A 16,633-nucleotide genomic window follows, 5' to 3' on the forward strand; every position below is an offset into this window, starting at 1 on the left:
TGGTCTTCCTTAGGCTAGAGGCAGGGTGGGGGCTGGGTGCTTTTGGTCCCTTTATTGTCTGGGGTGCAGGCAGCCGCATGGCACAAATCTGCAGTCTCTGGGGCTGGGAGGAAGAATCAGAGAGCAGCCTGGGGGGAGGTCCTGGGAGTCCCAGGCTCAGCTCCCAGGGCGCCCTGGGCTCTTGCTCCCTGAAGGGGATGCGGAGGGAAGAAGGGCCCCGCTGTGCCAGCTGAAGCTGGTTTATCTCTAGGAGGTGAAGGTCCAGCGGCAAGACACCTGTATGTGTTCGCCGGAGGTGGCAGCTCAGGACGGGGAACAGGGCAGGACGCCTGGAGGTGGGGAGCAGGATAACTCCAGAGTGGGGCGCTCAGGGAGCAGCGGACGCCCCCAGCAGCAGCAGGGTCCCGGCCAGCAGAGGCAGTGACGCGGGAACCGGGTGCGCGGCGTCGGTGGTGCCGGCGGGAGGCGCGGCGTCGGTGGTGCCGGCTGGGGGCGCCAGGTCGCAGGCCGTGTAGGGCTCCAGACAGGCGGCGAAGGCCATGACATGCGCTACGAAGCTCTGCTCCTGCACGCCATGCACCAGGTGCGCCTGCGGGCCGCGCGCAAACACCGCCACGTCTTCGCCTCCGTGGGTCTCGGACGACAGGGGCACCGCCGCCTGCTGCTGGTAATCGGGGCTCCCTGGTAGAAGGGTGAGTGCAGTTCAGGGCAGGCAGGCGGCGTCCCTCTCCCGCGAATGTCCCCATCCCTGGCACCCTGGTCCCCCTGAACGGGCCATTCAGCCTCACTCACCGCTCTCGCTCTCATTCACGTCTGGTCGCACGCCTGAGTTGAGCACGTAGCCCGGGCCATTGCCGTACAGGATGGACGTGTAGGCTTTGCTGTCCTGAGCCTTGCTGGGGGCCAACCCTGTAGGGAGATGCGGGTCCCTGTAGTTGAGCTGACCACAGCTGTGGGAGTGCCTCCTATGTGCCAGGCACCGCCTGGCAGGGGCTGGGTCCTCACAAGATCCCTACAGGGCTGGTGCCAGCATTACACACATTTGACAGAGGAGGAAACTGCGGCTCAAACTTCACCCACATAATTGATGCAGCAGCACCTGGCACCCTCCCCAGGCCTACCGAAGATGGAGCTCCCTCGCAAGGTGTAGCCACCAAAGGAGAAGACGTGGGAGTGGTCAGCGGTGACGAGGGTCAGCGTGTCCTCCTCGCTGGTGAGCTGGCCTGCCCTCTCAATGGCGTCGTCGAACATGACCGCCTCAGTGAGCGCACGGTAAGCCACGCCCTCATGATGACCATGGTCGATGCGGCCGCCTGCAGGAAGGCCAGAGGGGGGGATACTTGAACCTGCCCTGCCCGCCCCACCTTCCTCCACTCCCCAGGGGCCACCACGCACCCTCCACAAAGAGGTAGAAGCCGAGGGGGTTCCTGCTCAGCAGGCGCAGGGCAGCCTCTGTCATCTCCATCAGGGAGGGGTCCAGTGTGGGGTCTCGGTTGATCTCATATTTCGTGTCTCCAGGCTCAAAGAGGCCTGTGGGACAAGGAGCTTGGTGGTGATTGGCAGGCTGCAAGCGGAAGGGTGCTGGCAGATGTGCACACAGGCTCGGACGGTACCCTCTGAGGCCGTCTGAGGAATGCCAGGGCAGGAAGGGGGTCATTACCCATGAGATGGGTCACAGACTGGTCCAGGGACGCCTGCGTGAGCTCAGTGCGGTTCCACACGTACCGGGCACCCTGCAGGGACAGAGCCAGGCTTCAGCCCACAGCCCTGAGACCCACATACTTGCCCTCCCCCTGCCGTGCCTCCCACACCCGCCAGCCCCCATCACCTGGTGCTTTGCCAGCCATTCCTGCACCAGGTTCTTCCTGTCCAGCCTGATTCCATTGTGGCTGGCATCACTTGGGTACTCAGGGTCTGGGGTCCCCATGGGAAACATGTACTTGCGGCCTCCGCCGAGGATCACCTGGGGACAGTGGATAGGGCAGGTGCGTTGGGGGCCTGGCTGGCCCCGTGCCCCCTCCTCATGCACAGCCCCTGGCTCCCCTCCCCAGGGCCGTGGGAATGGCCCAGCCTGTGTTGCACATTCTACGTCCCCAACCCCACCTCCAGACCCTGCTGACCCAGATCAGGCTTTTGGTTTCCTGGATCTGAGCCTGTGCCCCCACCTTCCCCTCTGCCCAGCCCCAGCCCTCGGCCCTGGGGTCGCACATCAATGTCCATGTTGGAGATGAGCTGCGTGGCGATGTCCTGGCAGCCATCCTGGCGGGCCGAGGCAGGCATGTCAGCATCTGAGTACCAGTTGCGGTTCACCGTGTGTGCGTAGGTGCCGGCTGGTGAGGCATGCTGCACCCTTGTAGTGGTCACCACTCCCACTGACTTTCCTGAGGGTGACAGAGGTCAGGATTGGTGACTAAGGTCTTGGGCCTGGTCCTGGCCCCGCAGCGAGCCCCAGCTCACCTGCTTTCTTGGCCCGGTTCATCACGGAGATGACCTCATTGCCACGCGTCGTGTTGCACTGGTTAAAGCGGGCTGCTGCACTCAAGCCGATGGTCTGGAAGTTGCCCTTGACCCCGCACAGGTAGGCTGTGGCTGTGCCTGCGCTGTCTGGCACCTGTCTGTCCACATTGTATGTCTGGGAACGGAGAGACCCTGAGCTCTACTTCGGGGCAGACACCCAGACCCCAACCAGGGACCTGGTTCTGGTCCTCTGGGATCCTAACTGCTCCCAGCTCCTAACTTAGGCCCCAGCTGTCCTGGCTCCCTCCCTCCTGCCACACTCCATATCCTTGACCCCTCTCCTCTGCTTGGAGGACTCTGAGGTGGCCCAGCCCTTACCTTGGACAGAGCCAGGTATGGGAAGCGGTCCATGGCCAGGGGCGTCTCAGGCCCCAGTTTGCCATTCTTCTGCCCCTTTAGGATCCTGGTGGCTGTCACTGTGGGCACCCCCATCCCTGAAGGAGCAGAAATGTGTGAGTCCTGGGCCCCAGGGCTGGCCTGGAACCACTGAAGGTCCTGGGCGCCGGGGCTGTGAGGACTGGGGGGCTGGACAGGCCTTGCTCACTCACCATCGCCCAGGAAGAGGATGAGGTTCTTGGCGACCTTCTGGATGGGCTGCAGCTTCTTGGCAGCATCCAGGGCCTCAGCTGCCTGGCGGTTCCAGAAGGCCGGGTTCTCCTCCTCGACTGGCCAGGGGGAGAGTAGAGATCAGGTCAGCCTGGCTGAGGGGGCGCCCTGTGTGTGGAACAGCTTGGGGAGCCTCATTACCTGGGATGACGCCCAGGGAGAGCTGTAGCCTCAGGCCCAGCAGCAGCAGCAGCACCCAGGGCCCCTGCATGTCTCGGAGGCAGCAGGAGGGAGGCGAAGTGGGGACACCAGGAACCGGCTGCAGCACAGGCTGGCTGGGTTTAAATCAGGGGAGGACTTTGCCCCTGGCTGTAAATGCTTCACCTCCCTCCCCACACCCCTGGTGTCCATCTTGACCCCGCCCAGTCCTGTGACCCAAGGCCAAGCTTGCTGAAGGGAAGGGACTGGGTGTGGCTCACAGTGTCTTGTGGGAGACCCGTTGCCACTCCTTCGTTCACCTCATTCAAGGTGTGAAGAGAGGTGAGACTGGAAGCACACAGCCGAGGCCAGGGCCCGGGTTAGGGCTCATAATGCCACAAGCCCCAGAGGAGTGTGAAAGGAGGCACGCTGGGTGGCCTGGCTGCCCTAGAACCCACTTGGTGTGTATGGGTGCCCACACCTATGTCCTGAGGATGCAGGCTGGGGAGGGGCCAGTGCCCTGGGTCAACCAGGCCTGGGCTGACCTGAGCAGCTTGTACACTTGAGGTTGACCCCTGTTCCCTTGCACAGGTAGATGGAGCCTGGGGTGAGTCTGTTTTCCATGGGCCCCGGGGACACCCAGAAGTGTAGCCTCTGATAAGGAGTTCAGGGAGTTTGGTAACCTCAGGCTGAGTTCGAAAGTATTGCTCCAGTCCGGACATCCCACTCCGAGTGTGTAGCCAAAGGAATGCAAACTAGGGACTCGAACAGATACTGCACACCCATGTTCCCAGCAGCGTTATCCACAGCAGCCAAGAGCTGGAAGCAACCCAAGTGTCCAGCAACAGAGAATGGAGAAAACAAACAGGGTGCACACATACAATGGAGTATCACGCAGCCTTGAAAACAAAGGTGACCCTGACACCTGCTACAACATGGATGCACCTTAGGACATTATGCTCAGTGAAATATACCAGTGCAAAAGGACAAATACACATGAACACACTTCTCTGAGGTCCCTAGGGGAGTCACATACATAGAGACAGAAGTGGAATGGAGGTTGCCTGAGGCTGAGGGAGGAGGCAATGGGTTGGGGTTAGGGTTAGGGTTGGGGTTAGGGTTAGGGTTAGAGTTGGAGTTTAATGGGGACAGAGCTTCAAGGTTGCAGGATGAGAACGTTCTGGAGATCAGCTGCACAACACTGTGCATGTACTCAACACTGCCGCCCTGTACACTTGAAAATGGCGAAGGAGGTAAACTTGATGTACTGTGTTTTGTAGCACAATTCAAAAACTGGTTCAAGAAGAAAAGCCTCCTCCAGCTCCACCCACCCCAGCCCAACCACAGCAGCCCCTTCTCCACTCAAGCCTATTTGCCTCAAACCCCAGGCTTGGCCCTCAGAACCCAGGGGACCTCACCTGCTGCCCAGCCTCTGCCTGCCCTGCCCCACTCCCCACCATGATTAGGGCCTCCCTCCGGCCGAGCTTTCCCGGGTCCTCCTGCCTGCACCCTCCTGGCTTCCCGCTGGTCATCCTGGGGCTCTCAGGGAAGATGTTGCCCTCATGGGCCCTTCCTGCCCCCTGCTTGTTGCCCCCTTAGTTTCCTCTACCTCCTGCTTCATCTTGCTGAGTTAGGAACATTCTTGGCTAAAAGTCAGAGGAGACTCACTAATGGGCAGGCAATTAATTGATTGATTGATTCCAAAGTCAAGGTGAGTCAGGAGGCTTTATAGCCACCCTGAGTTTCATGTTTAAGTTGGAATTTTTGACAGAACTATAGATTCACAAGTAGTTATAAGAAATAATACAAGCCGGGCGTGGTAGCTCACGCCTGTAATCCCAGCACTTTGGGAGGCCGAGGTGGGTGGATCATGAGGTCAGGAGATCGAGGCCATCCTGGCTAACACAGTGAAACCCCATCTCTACTAAAAATACAAAAAATTAGCTGGGTGTGGTGGCATGCGCCTGTAGTCCCAGCTACTTGGGAGGCTGAGGCCGGAGAATTGCTTGAACCTGGAAGGTGGAGGTTGCAGTGAGCTGAGATCGTGCCACTGCACTCCAGCCTGGGTGGCAGAGTGAGACTCTGTTTCAAAAAAAAAGGGAAATAATACAAGAGGCCCTACGTAGTGATTCAACCCTGTAATCCTAGCACTTTGGGAGGCTGAGGCAGGAGGTTCACTTGAGCGCAGGAGTTTGAGACCAGCCTGGGCAACATGGAAAAACCTCATCTCTACAAAAAATACAAAAATTAACGGAGTGAAATGGCGTGCTCCTGTGGTCCCTCCACAGGAAACAAATTATATAGGCTTTGGGTCTGAGCTGAAATTCTCTCTCCACCTACTTGGGAGGCTGAGGCAGGAGAATCGCTTGAACCTGGGAGGTGGAGGTTGCAGTGAGTCAAGACCATATCATTGCACTCTAGCCTGGGTGACAGAACAAGACCCTGTCTAAAAAAAAAAAAAAGAAAAGAAAAAGTACAAGAGATGTCTGTGCACTTTGCTTTGTCTCCCCCAGTGGCATAATCCACAGTTATTATTCAGATTTCCCCAGTGTTACCTGTATTCGTGTGCATGTGTGTGGGAGTGTGTATACAATTTTATCTCCTAAGTAGGTTTGTGTAACAGCACCATAGTTGAGATACTGAAGAGCTCCAACCCCACAGGGTACCTTTTATAACCAGGCCACCTCTTTCCTCCACCTCTTCCCCGTCCCTAATCCTTGACAACCAGATATGTGTCCAACCTGGGTAACAGAGTGAGACAACATCTCAAAAAAAGAAAAAGAAAAAAATAAGAAATGCCTTGTGGACTTTGCATAGTTTCCCTACCTTTGGTTAGTTTCACTGCCACCCTAACTTTGCCATCTCTCCTTTAACAAGATAAAGCATGCTTTAGACTCAAAGCATCTAAGAAGGCTGTAAGAACACTGCTTTTGGTGTGTGTGTAATACACAGTTGCTTCTGTTTATGGCAAGAGATGGTGGTCTTCCATTTTTCAGTTATGAGTTTCCTTTTCTAACAGATTTAAGGCAAATCTGAGCTTATGTAGAGAAAAATATTCAGCAAATCATACCACAGGCAGTAATGTGGCTATCGCAAAAAGTTGTCAAGGTGATACGTGACTAGCTGAGTGCTAAGAAGCATGGATTTAAAAGAAGTAAATTAAATAGCTTTTGGGTCTGAGCTGAAATTCTCTCTCCACCACTTACTGAGTGTCCTTCAGAACAGAACCTCTTCAAGCCTTAATTCCCTCATCTACGAACAAGAAGAATGATAGTCCTGTCAACCTCAAGAAACAGAGTAAGGCTCTCCAAAACTATGGAGTTTAATTGGGAATAAGCAGCAGCACTGCATGCAGAGCCCCAGCCTTAGTAAACTAGGGGCGCATTGGAGGAGGGGAGGCAAGGGGGGCTTTGAAAGGCAAAAGGAGCAGTGCATCGTCGGTTTTTTTTTGTTTTGTTTTTGAGTTGCTCTGTTGCCCAGCCTGGAGTGCAGTGGCACGATCTTGGCTCACTGCAACCTCCACGTCCTGGGTTCAAGCGATTCTCCTGCCTCAGCCTCCTAAGTAGCTGGGAATACAGGCACCTGCCACCAAGTGTGGCTACATGGTTATTTTGAAAGGAAGAGAACACTGGTTCCAGGGGCTTATCCCAGGAGTGGACGTCAATTTACGAGTGGACACAGCCTATCAGGCAAGTGTTCTTGTGCATCTGGCTAGCCGTCCTTGTGACTCACGTAGCAAGCTGCAAAGTCTTGCAAAGTCCTGGCAAAAGGTCTTGTTGCAGGCATCTGTGCCCTTCCCAGAGGCTTCGGAAGGGCTCTGATCATAGGCAGGTGTGCGGGAGGGCCCTCCTTCAGAACCTCCTGGCCGCATTATTTTGTTGTTGCTCTTAGGGTTGGACAAAAGTGGCTCCATTTTGATTCTGACAACTTTCACAGAGCCTGGGTCTCGGGGCTGTTGCGGGGACTTAATTAGTGCAGGGCCTGCTGCAGAGTTAGCAGGGGGAGCGGGGGGAAGAGGCGAACCCTGACCTTTATGAACACGAGGCAAGTCCTGAACATCCTTGAAACCTGTTTCCAAGCTGAGGGTCTGCACACCACACAGTTGGCCAAATGGCAGCAGAAGCAGCTCATTCCTAGAGCACAAATCTCTAAATTCCTAATTAAGGGCTGTGTAGGCAGGACTTCCCTCTGGCCCATCCCACCTACCAGGGAAGGACATCCAGGCATTCCTCATGCACAGGAGAACTTGGCTCAGGTACCTGGGGTGGGAACAAGAAAGGACTGTCCCACCCCCAAGGCAGGAGCCACCCCAACCTCCTCCCCATGGGCTTCCTGGGGAGGCCTCTCAACAGGCCATGGAGCCCCCTCAGCGGCACGAACAGGGCACTGGGGCCTCAGCCTGCGGGAAGCTGCAGGCTCAGGAACGGGCTCAGTCGAAGAGGCACTCAGCCGGGCACCCCGAACCCTGATCTGGCCACCTCCTTCGTCCCCCCACCAACACCGCCAGTAGTGACAGTGGCTGGGGTGGCTGGCAGGTGGGCCCTAGTGCATGGTTGTCCCCTTAGAGTGAGGGACAAAAGACAATTCTGCCCTGAAGGGTGCTTCGGGCGTCTATATGGATGTGTGGAAAGGAAAGTGTATGAAGTCAAGGATGCTGCAACCGTGTTCAGTGGTTTAACTTTGATCTTGTATGACAGGAACCAGGAGGACAATTGTATTCCAATAGCACCCTGGTGAGTTGAAAACCTGTTAAGTTGAATACACTATTGGAGAGTTTTTGTTCCGTCTTCTATTTTGCACTTCAATTTCTGTTGCTTTTTAAATATCTGGCTAAGTGCTTTCCAGAACTGAGCAATGTACTATTAAGAACACAACACGGCTCACGAACGAGGTTGAGCAAAACTGTTTTTTAAGTAAAATAAATTATTTAAATGGATCAGTTTCCCCCTCAAATGATTTTCTATCTGCTAAAAAGCAAATCGGCCAGGCGTGATGGCTCATACCCATAATCCTAACACTTTGGGAGGCTGAGACGGGAGGATCACTTGAGCCCAGGAGCTTGAGACAAGCCTGGCAACATAGTAAGACCCCATCACTACAAAAAATTTTTAAAACTAGCTGGATATGGTGGCACTTGCTTGTATTCCCACCTAGTGGGGAGGCTGAAGTGGGAGGATCTCTTGAGCCAGGGAGGTGCAGGCTTCAGTGAGCCCCGATCGCCCCACAGCACTCCAGCCTCCGCACTCCAGCCTCGTCAACAGAGGCAGACCCTGTCTCAAAAAACCAAAAACCAAAAAACCAACAACAAAAATAAGTAAAATTTCCCCCAAACCATAAAACCCCACAATTAGAGAGAAGGTTCAAAGAGATGATCTTACAATAAGGTTTTAAATCCGGAACATAAACTCAGGCATGTGGAAACTAATACTCATCATTCCAAGAATCATCCCCTTCTCCAGAACCTTCTTTAACGTGAAAGATATCACATCCTGTAGCCTCCACCAGGGCTCAAATATTTAATTCACTTCCCCCCTCCCAATTCCCATCCCGACTGCCATCAGCCCCTGAATTCTGTGATTCCAACCCAGGAACCACTCTTTGGTCTGTGCCCAGCAAGGACTGGGGCAGGCTCATGTGCAGAGCTGGCCACGGCCAGGCCAGCAGCACCATCTGTGCTGTAGAACTCCCTGGAGAAAGCCCATCCCACCTGTGACTTTGGCGGCCCATCCCCACCAGGCCTCTCTGGACATCTGCACTGTCCCCTCTCAGCCCTTCCTCCTGGCACCTGGGCGATCACAGCCCCTCCTGTCTGGCCTCCCACTTCCTGCCTCGTGGCGGCGCTGCTGGGTGGTGGAGCCGCTGCAGTGGCCTCTGGTGCTGCTTCTGCACAGGCCTCGCCTCCTCTGGTGCCTGCTTCTCAAGCTTCATGCCCGTGCCCCCCTTCTGCGGCCTGACATCTTCCTCGAGGACCAGGAGGCTGCCACCCCAGGCTGCGTGATCCCAGTTCTTTCCTGAGGTCCTTCCTAACAGGAACTGGGGAGGCGTCAGTCTCTCCCCAGGAGGGTGGCTGCAAGCTCTGGGAGCTCCAGCTCCTTCCCCAGGCTGGGACACTGCCTGCGCCATCTTTCCCTGGGTCCAGGGGGCCAGCACTGACCCTTCAGGGTGGGGAACACACTCACTGGCCTCTGAGCATCGCCAGTCCCTGGTCATGGAATGAGACTGGTGGTGTCTACCTCTCCCTCCCTCCCCCACGGTGTCTCCCGGAGGAAAAGACAGTCTTGCTCTGTGCCCCAGGCCCTGGCTGGCAGGTGCCGTGACACAGCCCAGGGAATGGCCAAGTCCTCCTTTAGATGAGGGTCGGTGCCTGGTCACCCTTTCTGTTGAGTCCTTTTAGCGAGGGGCCACATAAGAGGCTGGGCCCCCAGTGGACCCATGGAGAGCCATCCTGTGAATGCGCGGCACCAGATTGAGTCAACCATGTTCCTTGAAGGAGTGAATGCAGATGGGCGGCTCGGCGTGACTGGCGTGGGGATAAGACTGAGCCATCTTCTCTGAGCTCTGGGTAGGGTGTGGGGGTGGCCTGGGCCTGAGCCCAGGTCCTGGCTGGGCACAACCTTGCCTCTGACCTGGAGGCAGAGACCTGACCTGACCCTCGTGGATACGGTTTCCACGTCCCCAGATGATGTGGGGTGGGCTGGGGCTGCCATGGCCTCCACGGCTCCAGGGACCTGCCATGCTCTGGGGCCAGCAGGGAAGGTGAGGCTGTCTGAAGAACGTCTGAGCCCAGCATCTGCTTCCCAAGCAAGTCCAGGCAGCAGGAACCCCCTTGTTCACCCCCCTGGCTACTCCTCACTGGGGCCTGGGGGCACTGGGACATAGGGACAGGTGTCCGTCTGGGTCTGTGCTGCCTGTGAGGGAACAGCTCCCAGGCTTTGTGGGAGGCCCTGGGGGACAGGGTCAGCCTGGCCTGAGAAGCCCAGAGAGGAACTTGGCCACTGCTCCTCAGAGGGTGGGCAGCATAGAGGGGAGGGGAAGGGGCTGGGATGTCTTCTGTTTGGGGCTGTCACAGTCAGGCTGCCTGGGCCGGGGCAGCACCACACAGCCTTCTCCACCCCAACACCAAACCCCCAGACGCTCGCCTGTCTGTCCCTGCAGATACTTGGCTCCAGGAGAAGGTTCTGGGGACAGGAACAGATAGGGTGACCGTGGCCTCTGGGACATCTCGGGGGTGGCAGGACACACAGACTGAAGGCTGCCTGAGGTGGCTGAGCCCTGCAGGAGGGAAAGGCTCCCAGGGCAGGTGCGGGATGTCTTTGGTTGCCTCCCACAGCCAGCCCCGTCTGACGGTGGCAGAACAAAGGCAGCCGTGCCCTGTCACTGTCGTTCAGGCGCTGCGAGGCACTCTGACAAGGGACCCTATTGAGTGTTTCTTTGAAGAAAATTCACTGTAACCAGATCAAATGAGCTTGTTAATCCCGACACCCCAGGAAATGGTGCGGGGGAACAGAGGCCGTGCTCACCACGGCTTTCATCCTAGTTTCTGGCAGTTCTCGGGGAAGCCAAGCCACAGAGCTTCCCCCACAGAGGGGGAGGAGTGCAGGCTGGGGTCAGGCTGGCTGGGGAAGGGACTGCCCAGTGGCCGGCCAGCTCTGCCTGGGACCGATGCAGGTGGGATCTGTGGGTGCTCAGGACACTAGGTGGTTAATGGGGCCAGGTTGGCAAGGCACTGGAGGGCCCTCGTCCCCTCCCCGAGGCCCAGGCCTGCTTCTGTCCCCAGAGCACAGGATTGGGCCTGGAGCTGCCAGGGCACTGACTCAGACCCAGGGTATAGACAGGGCCATTCAGAGTGTTGACCAAGGAACTGCGGGGAGAGGGTGTTGCAGGACCCATGACCCCCACCAGGCCCTGCGGAGCTGGTGCAGAGAGGAAGTGGGGGCAGGGTTGGACACAGTCACATGCGTCAGGGTGACGGGAGCGCTCTCAGTCCTGCATACTAATTACATTTTTAATCAGGCAGAATGAGACTCCGGCATCAATCTGCCACGTAGCCGACTCTGAATCGTGCTGGAACTGACAGGAAGGTTCCGGGCGGTGACATCGGCTCAGCAGTGAGGGGTGGAGCCTGACCTGGGTCCCTTGCCCTGGGTGCAAGGGGCATTCCACTGCCCAGGCTTCCCAGAGGTGCCCCACACACCAGATGGCACTCCACACTTGATTTTATTCCCTGACACTGATTTGCAGAAAAGGCCCCATTCCCTGGGCTGGAGAAGGCAGTGGGACCCGGGCAGGCGGGGAGCCGGTCTCATTGCTGGCCAGGTCTCAGCCTTCATTCCAGCTCCATCCTCTCCCCTGCAGTTTGTTTAAAAACTGAGCTGCAAACACTAAATAAAATGCAAAAGTAAAACCAAAAGCAAACCCTTGAGTTGTTAAAATCTAAATTAAAAATCCCCCTTGGTGTCAACAGGTCCTATTCCTAAAGCTAGCGGGGTGGGGCAGGAGGGTCGGCCAAGCTTGGCCAGCACATCAGCCCTCAGGTTCCTTTTCAAACTCGACCTACTCCTCCTCCTCTTCCTCGGGGCCCAGGTGGCCCTGGTTGCTCGGCTGCCTCAGGACAGCACTATACTAGAGGGCCATGGCCGCCCGCAGGACCAACTCCACCAGGCTGAAGATGGTGATGACCTGTGCAGAGCCTGGCCGTGAGGGGACAAAGACGGCAGGGCCTGATAACGAGGCGCAGCTCTGCCTCCGGCCCTGCAGGAGGACCCCCAGGACCCTCCCTTGGCCTCTAGAAGCCTCTGCTTCTAGGCCTGTCTGTAACGGGGGCCTGCTCCGGGATGAATGCCCTGGGTCAGGGCAGAGCTGGGAAGTCAGATGCATCCTGAGCGCTCCCAAGGCTTATGAAACACAACCTGAGGGCCTGGGTCCGCCTTCAGGGCATGTTGTTGGTGAAAACGGTGCCAGACAATTTCTTGCTTGTAAACTCATAGCTTTCATCAGGTTCTTAAAAAGACCCCAGAAGGCCAGCACCCGTGCATTAGCGGGACAGGCAGAGCCCGCCTCTCTCCACTGTGGTTGTCCCCAAGGAAGGGAAGGTGGTGCCAGAAAGCAGGACCCTCAGGAAGGGTCTGGGTGAGCTGGGAGGGCTTGGGGGTCCTGAAACCCTACCCAGGAGGCTGCAGTGCTGGGGGAGCCCAGGGGACACAGAAGAGGGCAGGGGGCACCGCAATAGGCAGGTGAGGGTTTGCCAGGACTAAGGGGGACGGGACACAGAGGGGGCCACCTGCCCTACCACCCTGGAGGGCTTTACTGCTTGGAGGCAGCCCTCGGCCCTGGCCCACCCCTACCTGGCTGGAGGGAGATTCAGGGAGGCCCTGCCAGGCCACCTTCGGCTGAGACAGCAGGTGACAGTGACCAAGGGCCAGGGGTGGGGGCTGGGAAGGCCCCTGGCTCTGTGTGCTATTAGGGGCAAGTGGTGGGGGCGTCCAGGGCTGACTGCACTGAGGTAGGGACAGAGAACTGTGGTGGTGGAGCACTGCGCTCCCTGCTGGTGCCATCTGTCAGTGCAGGCGGGGCTGGGCCCACTGCAGGGTGAGCTAGGCTTGAACTGCAGCACGCAGAGCCCCAAGGGTCCACTGGGGGACTCTGTCCTTCCTATTCTGCCCAGCTCCAGGTTATGTACACCATGTTTACTGCGCACAACGGGCTGGGCACTGTACTCCCAGGGCACCCTGGATGTTAGGAAATTCAAAGCGAGGCACAGGGGCCAGGTGGTGACCTGCAGACCCCAGGGCCAGCTGGAGCCAAGCCCCTAAGGCGGTGTTAGGACAGGCCCATGTCCCCTTGGAGAGAACGGTGAATCAACAGTCACTCAGGGCAGAAGCGGAGCCACGGACAGCTCTCTTCCTTGTCTTCAGGGGACACAGTTTCCAGAGCGGCCAAGGACCATTCTCTGGCCTTTCATTCCTTCATGTTCTTATAGATACAGTCCCCAAAGCCTGCACACCCTGCCGAGCTGTACTGGCCATGGAGGGGCCTGCTCTCTGGTTCCTGGGTCCTTGGGGAAGGGGGCCAGGCCTGACCCTGGGCCTGGAGCCACCATCCCGGGTGGGCGAGCTGGGCGTCTCAGCAAGGCCCATCAGGTGGGCTTTGTGCTGGGGCTGGGGGAGTGAGGGGTGGAGTGTGACTCATCACAGCGTGTACCCCTCCAGTGCGGGATGGCTTGGGCTGCCCCGCCCACCCCCGGGCTCTCCCAGGGCACTCACGTTGCAGTAGATGCGCTTCTGCACGCCATAGCGCAGCATCAGCACGTCGAAGGCTTGGTTCAGGACGCCCATCACCATGGCTTCTGACTCCAGGGGGCCACTCTCCTGCAGGGACAGTGCTGCAGCCATGGCACCTCCTGGCACTGCCCTGGGCTCGAGGCCTCCTGGTGAGTAGGTGCCCAGGAGGGTCAGGAGCCAGAGGGAGGTGAGGGGCACCAGGCTGGAGGGCTCACCTTGACCAGAACGGCAAAGAAGAGACCGGTGCTGAGTTCCTGCACACGATTGGGTGCCATGCGGCAGTCATTGCAGTGGTATGCCTGCTTCTGCAGGGTATCGGGCGCCATGTCTAGTCGCTCCCTATAGCCTGGGAAGAGGGGGCAGGGTTGTGGGCGGTGTTGTATGGGGCATGAGGGTGGGGGTTGGAGAGTGGGAAAGGGCGATGGCTGGGGGATGCGCTGCATGTTGCTCCGCCCCAGGTGACAGATTAGGACCCCAGCACCCAGCTCCCAGGGCAGCAGAAAGCAGCCCTTCAAGGTCAGCGCCCTCCTCTCGGCTGTGTCCAGGGCTGGCTGTGGACCCCCTGCAGCTTCCACAGCACCGGCCTGTAGGGAGAGTTCTCAGGCCAGGTTCCCCTAAGCTTGGGTCGCCGACCTCCACCGTCACTGCTGAATGGTCTTGGGCCGAGCACCCACTGTGGGTGAAGTGTGTGTACAGGGGCATGATGAGTGCATAGTGCCTGAACTGTGCCGGGTCCCGCAGCAGCCCCGAGCAGAAGTACAGTGCCATCTGCAGGGTGGGTCAGAGCCTGGCCAGCCCAGAGCTTTCCTGCCAGTCCCAGAGGGCTTGTGCCACCCATAGCCTTGCTATCGGCAGCCTTGCTATCGGCAGCCTTGGTGTGCACAGACCTGACAGGCTGCTGGCTGCTAAGCAAAGCCAGGAAGGACCAGGGCCAGGAGCAGTGCCCCTTTCTGCACAAGGGGACCCAAGGGGAGGCCAGGAGGCTGGGCAGAGCCCGGGGTGCCCATACTTCTCTGCAGGAGACAAATCTGGCCTGCCTGGACCTCCCAAATGCCCTCAAGGCAGCAGCACTGAGAATGGCCCAGACATGTGCTGTTGCTGCTGAGTCACTGCTGGGAACCACCAGGAGGGAACCCTCTCTGGTCTACCCCTCCCCAGCATGGGGCTGGGGCTGCTACTCTGGCCCAGGAAGGAGGAGGGAGAAGGCTGTGGCCATGTATGACCGGGGGCTGCAGACGCTGTCTGCTGGAGACACAAGCAGAAGCTGAGGAGGCTGTGGGTCTTTGATCAAGGAGGCCAAGTCCATTGCTCCATCTGGCTAGAGTGGGAGGCAGGCGAGAAAGCCCAGGATGCCATTCCCTGCCCCGTGCAACACAGGCCTCAGGCTCCTGGCGCTTCCTCTCGGACCTACACACACCTTTGGTCGGAGCTGACCTCATCCCCTCTGGCACTGATCCCACCCAGCTGAAGCCACGCTTCACCCAAGCACCTCTGTGCCCCCTGGTACTCCACCCCACAGCAGCCAAGGGAGGCAGTTTCCGGCCTGCCAGCCTCGGCCCTTCTCATCTCCAACCACCTGACCCTCCCGGGGGCTGAGACACAGAGGGCTGAGTTCCAAAGGCCCTCGTGCTGGGCAGGAGGCAGGACTGGGGCAGGGGAGATACCCAGAGTCTCTAGGGACCAGCGCACAGCCCGGCCCAGCTGGGGCCACAGCCCCTGAAGCTGCTTGTCCTGCAGTCCCCGAGCTTTCAGGGCTGGGTGTCAAGGCCAGTGCTACTGCCTGTGGGCAAGTGAACGGGTTCCTTGCAGAGGTCCAAGGTCGCTCCTGTGTGTCTTGTTGGCTCCCTTGCGCCCTGGCTGCTGTACACACTCACCCTCCTGTGCCCTTGGCCAGACAGCCGGCTCCCGTTACTCTGTGCACACGGGCCCTGGAACCCAGGGCACAGCTGGTGGTGACCTGCTCAGCTCCCTAACTCCACTTCCCTTCCAGCCCCTGCTGGGCCCTGGGTTAAGTCGAGGGCAAGTCTCCGGGGGAGGTGGGCACAGCCTCCACTCCCAGACATGTCTGGACTTTGTTCTCAGTGGTGGCCCAGTTCCCCAGATGACCTGGGTGAGGCTGATGAAGGGCCCTGGCCCCTCCTGGCTGGTGGAGGTGGCTCAGGGTCGGGTGGGATGGGTGGGGACCATGGCTTTCTCGCAGGCCCAGCCATCCCTGGGACAGCCCTGGTGTCCTGATGCAGAAGCTCACTGGGGACTGCGTGCCCCCTCACACCTTTCTGTGCTCTCTGCTGCCGCCCTGCCCTGTCCCCACCTCAGTTCCCGGGGCTGAGGAACAGGAGCACCGCAGACCTGGTAACTCTCTGCCATCGGATTCGCGGGCAAGGGCGCCTCTGAGCTCCCTGGGAGGCGAGCCAGGAGAATGCAGCCTTTTCAGGCTCTGGCTGACTCAGGAGTGGCTGCGATCTCTGGAGCTCCAGCTTGGCTCGTACCTCCTTGGAGGTGATGGCGTTAAAGGCAGGGGCATGGCAGGGGCCCCAGCAGGGCAGAGCCAGAGGCAGTTCTGGGACTTAGGGGCTGCTGTGCCTTCTCTGCAAGGCCCAGAGCCACTGCAGTGTAGAACAGAGAGAGCCCAATGGGCACGGCCCAGCCCCTCTCCGCTGTGGGTGCCGCAGGTGCTTGGCTGAGCAGACACTTGTGACTGGGGGCAGGTCACGGTGACCAGGCCCAAGCAGGCCCTGATGGCTTCAAACCCAGCAGAGCTTGAAGTGTCAGAAAATAAATCTGCTGAGGTCAGCTGAAGCCATCCAGTTCTTGTGAACAGATTGAATCTGCCGAGTGACCGAGCCCCTGAAATACAGCCTGTCCCTGCCCCTGGGCCGGGCCGGGGCCCAGAGCCGACCCATCAGCATCCACTGCTCCTGCTGACCCGAGGGTCCTCTGGGGTCCTGGTCCCAGGATGCTCGGGCCCTGCACGGGTGAAGCTCAGCCTTGGGGGCTGGGACAGGCATCCCAGAGCAAGCCCAGCTGTCCACCCCACAGCCTGCCACCTCCCTGCAGGCCCAGGCCTAGGCCCCCAGCCAAGTACGCTTCTT

At 58.6% G+C, this 16,633-nt stretch overlaps 2 protein-coding genes across 2 annotated transcripts in view; both read right to left on the reverse strand.

Annotated features, from left to right (window-relative positions):
• Positions 1-214: 214 nt before the first annotated feature.
• ALPI (alkaline phosphatase, intestinal) lies at positions 215-3,363 on the reverse strand. Its single transcript, XM_032753840.2, has 11 exons — positions 3,265-3,363; positions 3,066-3,182; positions 2,836-2,951; positions 2,458-2,632; positions 2,209-2,381; positions 1,829-1,963; positions 1,661-1,733; positions 1,396-1,530; positions 1,122-1,313; positions 793-909; positions 215-681 (listed from the first exon to the last, which is right to left on the reverse strand). Exons 1-11 carry the CDS (start codon positions 3,332-3,334, stop codon positions 368-370), a joined length of 1,617 nt encoding a protein of 538 aa, XP_032609731.1. The 5' UTR covers positions 3,335-3,363; the 3' UTR covers positions 215-367.
• Positions 3,364-11,883: 8,520 nt separating this feature from the next.
• The window catches only part of DIS3L2 (DIS3 like 3'-5' exoribonuclease 2), a 480,187-nt gene continuing 475,437 nt past the window's right edge, over positions 11,884-16,633 (reverse strand). Inside the window, exons 19-22 of the mRNA XM_058429965.1 lie at positions 14,175-14,309; positions 13,757-14,125; positions 13,453-13,628; positions 11,884-12,085 (exon numbers count right to left, since the gene is read on the reverse strand). Coding sequence (XP_058285948.1) covers positions 11,884-12,085; positions 13,453-13,628; positions 13,757-14,125; positions 14,175-14,309 — 882 coding nt within the window. The remainder of the gene's footprint in view (positions 12,086-13,452; positions 13,629-13,756; positions 14,126-14,174; positions 14,310-16,633) is intronic.

The sequence above is a fragment of the Hylobates moloch genome, unplaced genomic scaffold, assembly GCF_009828535.3.
Source record: "Hylobates moloch isolate HMO894 unplaced genomic scaffold, HMol_V3 SCAFFOLD_1, whole genome shotgun sequence".
In the NCBI taxonomy this organism is placed as follows: domain Eukaryota; kingdom Metazoa; phylum Chordata; class Mammalia; order Primates; family Hylobatidae; genus Hylobates; species Hylobates moloch.

Excerpts from the sequence above, each read along its gene's own strand:
- ALPI (XM_032753840.2), bottom strand. The coding sequence starts at position 3,334 with ATGCAGGGGCCCTGGGTGCTGCTGCTGCTGCTGGGCCTGAGGCTACAG. Across the intron at positions 2,382-2,457 it reads GAACCGGGCCAAGAAAGCAG|GAAAGTCAGTGGGAGTGGTG; the intron begins GTGAGCTGGGGC and ends TGTCACCCTCAG. Across the intron at positions 910-1,121 it reads GCGAGGGAGCTCCATCTTCG|GGTTGGCCCCCAGCAAGGCT; the intron begins GTAGGCCTGGGG and ends ATCTCCCTACAG.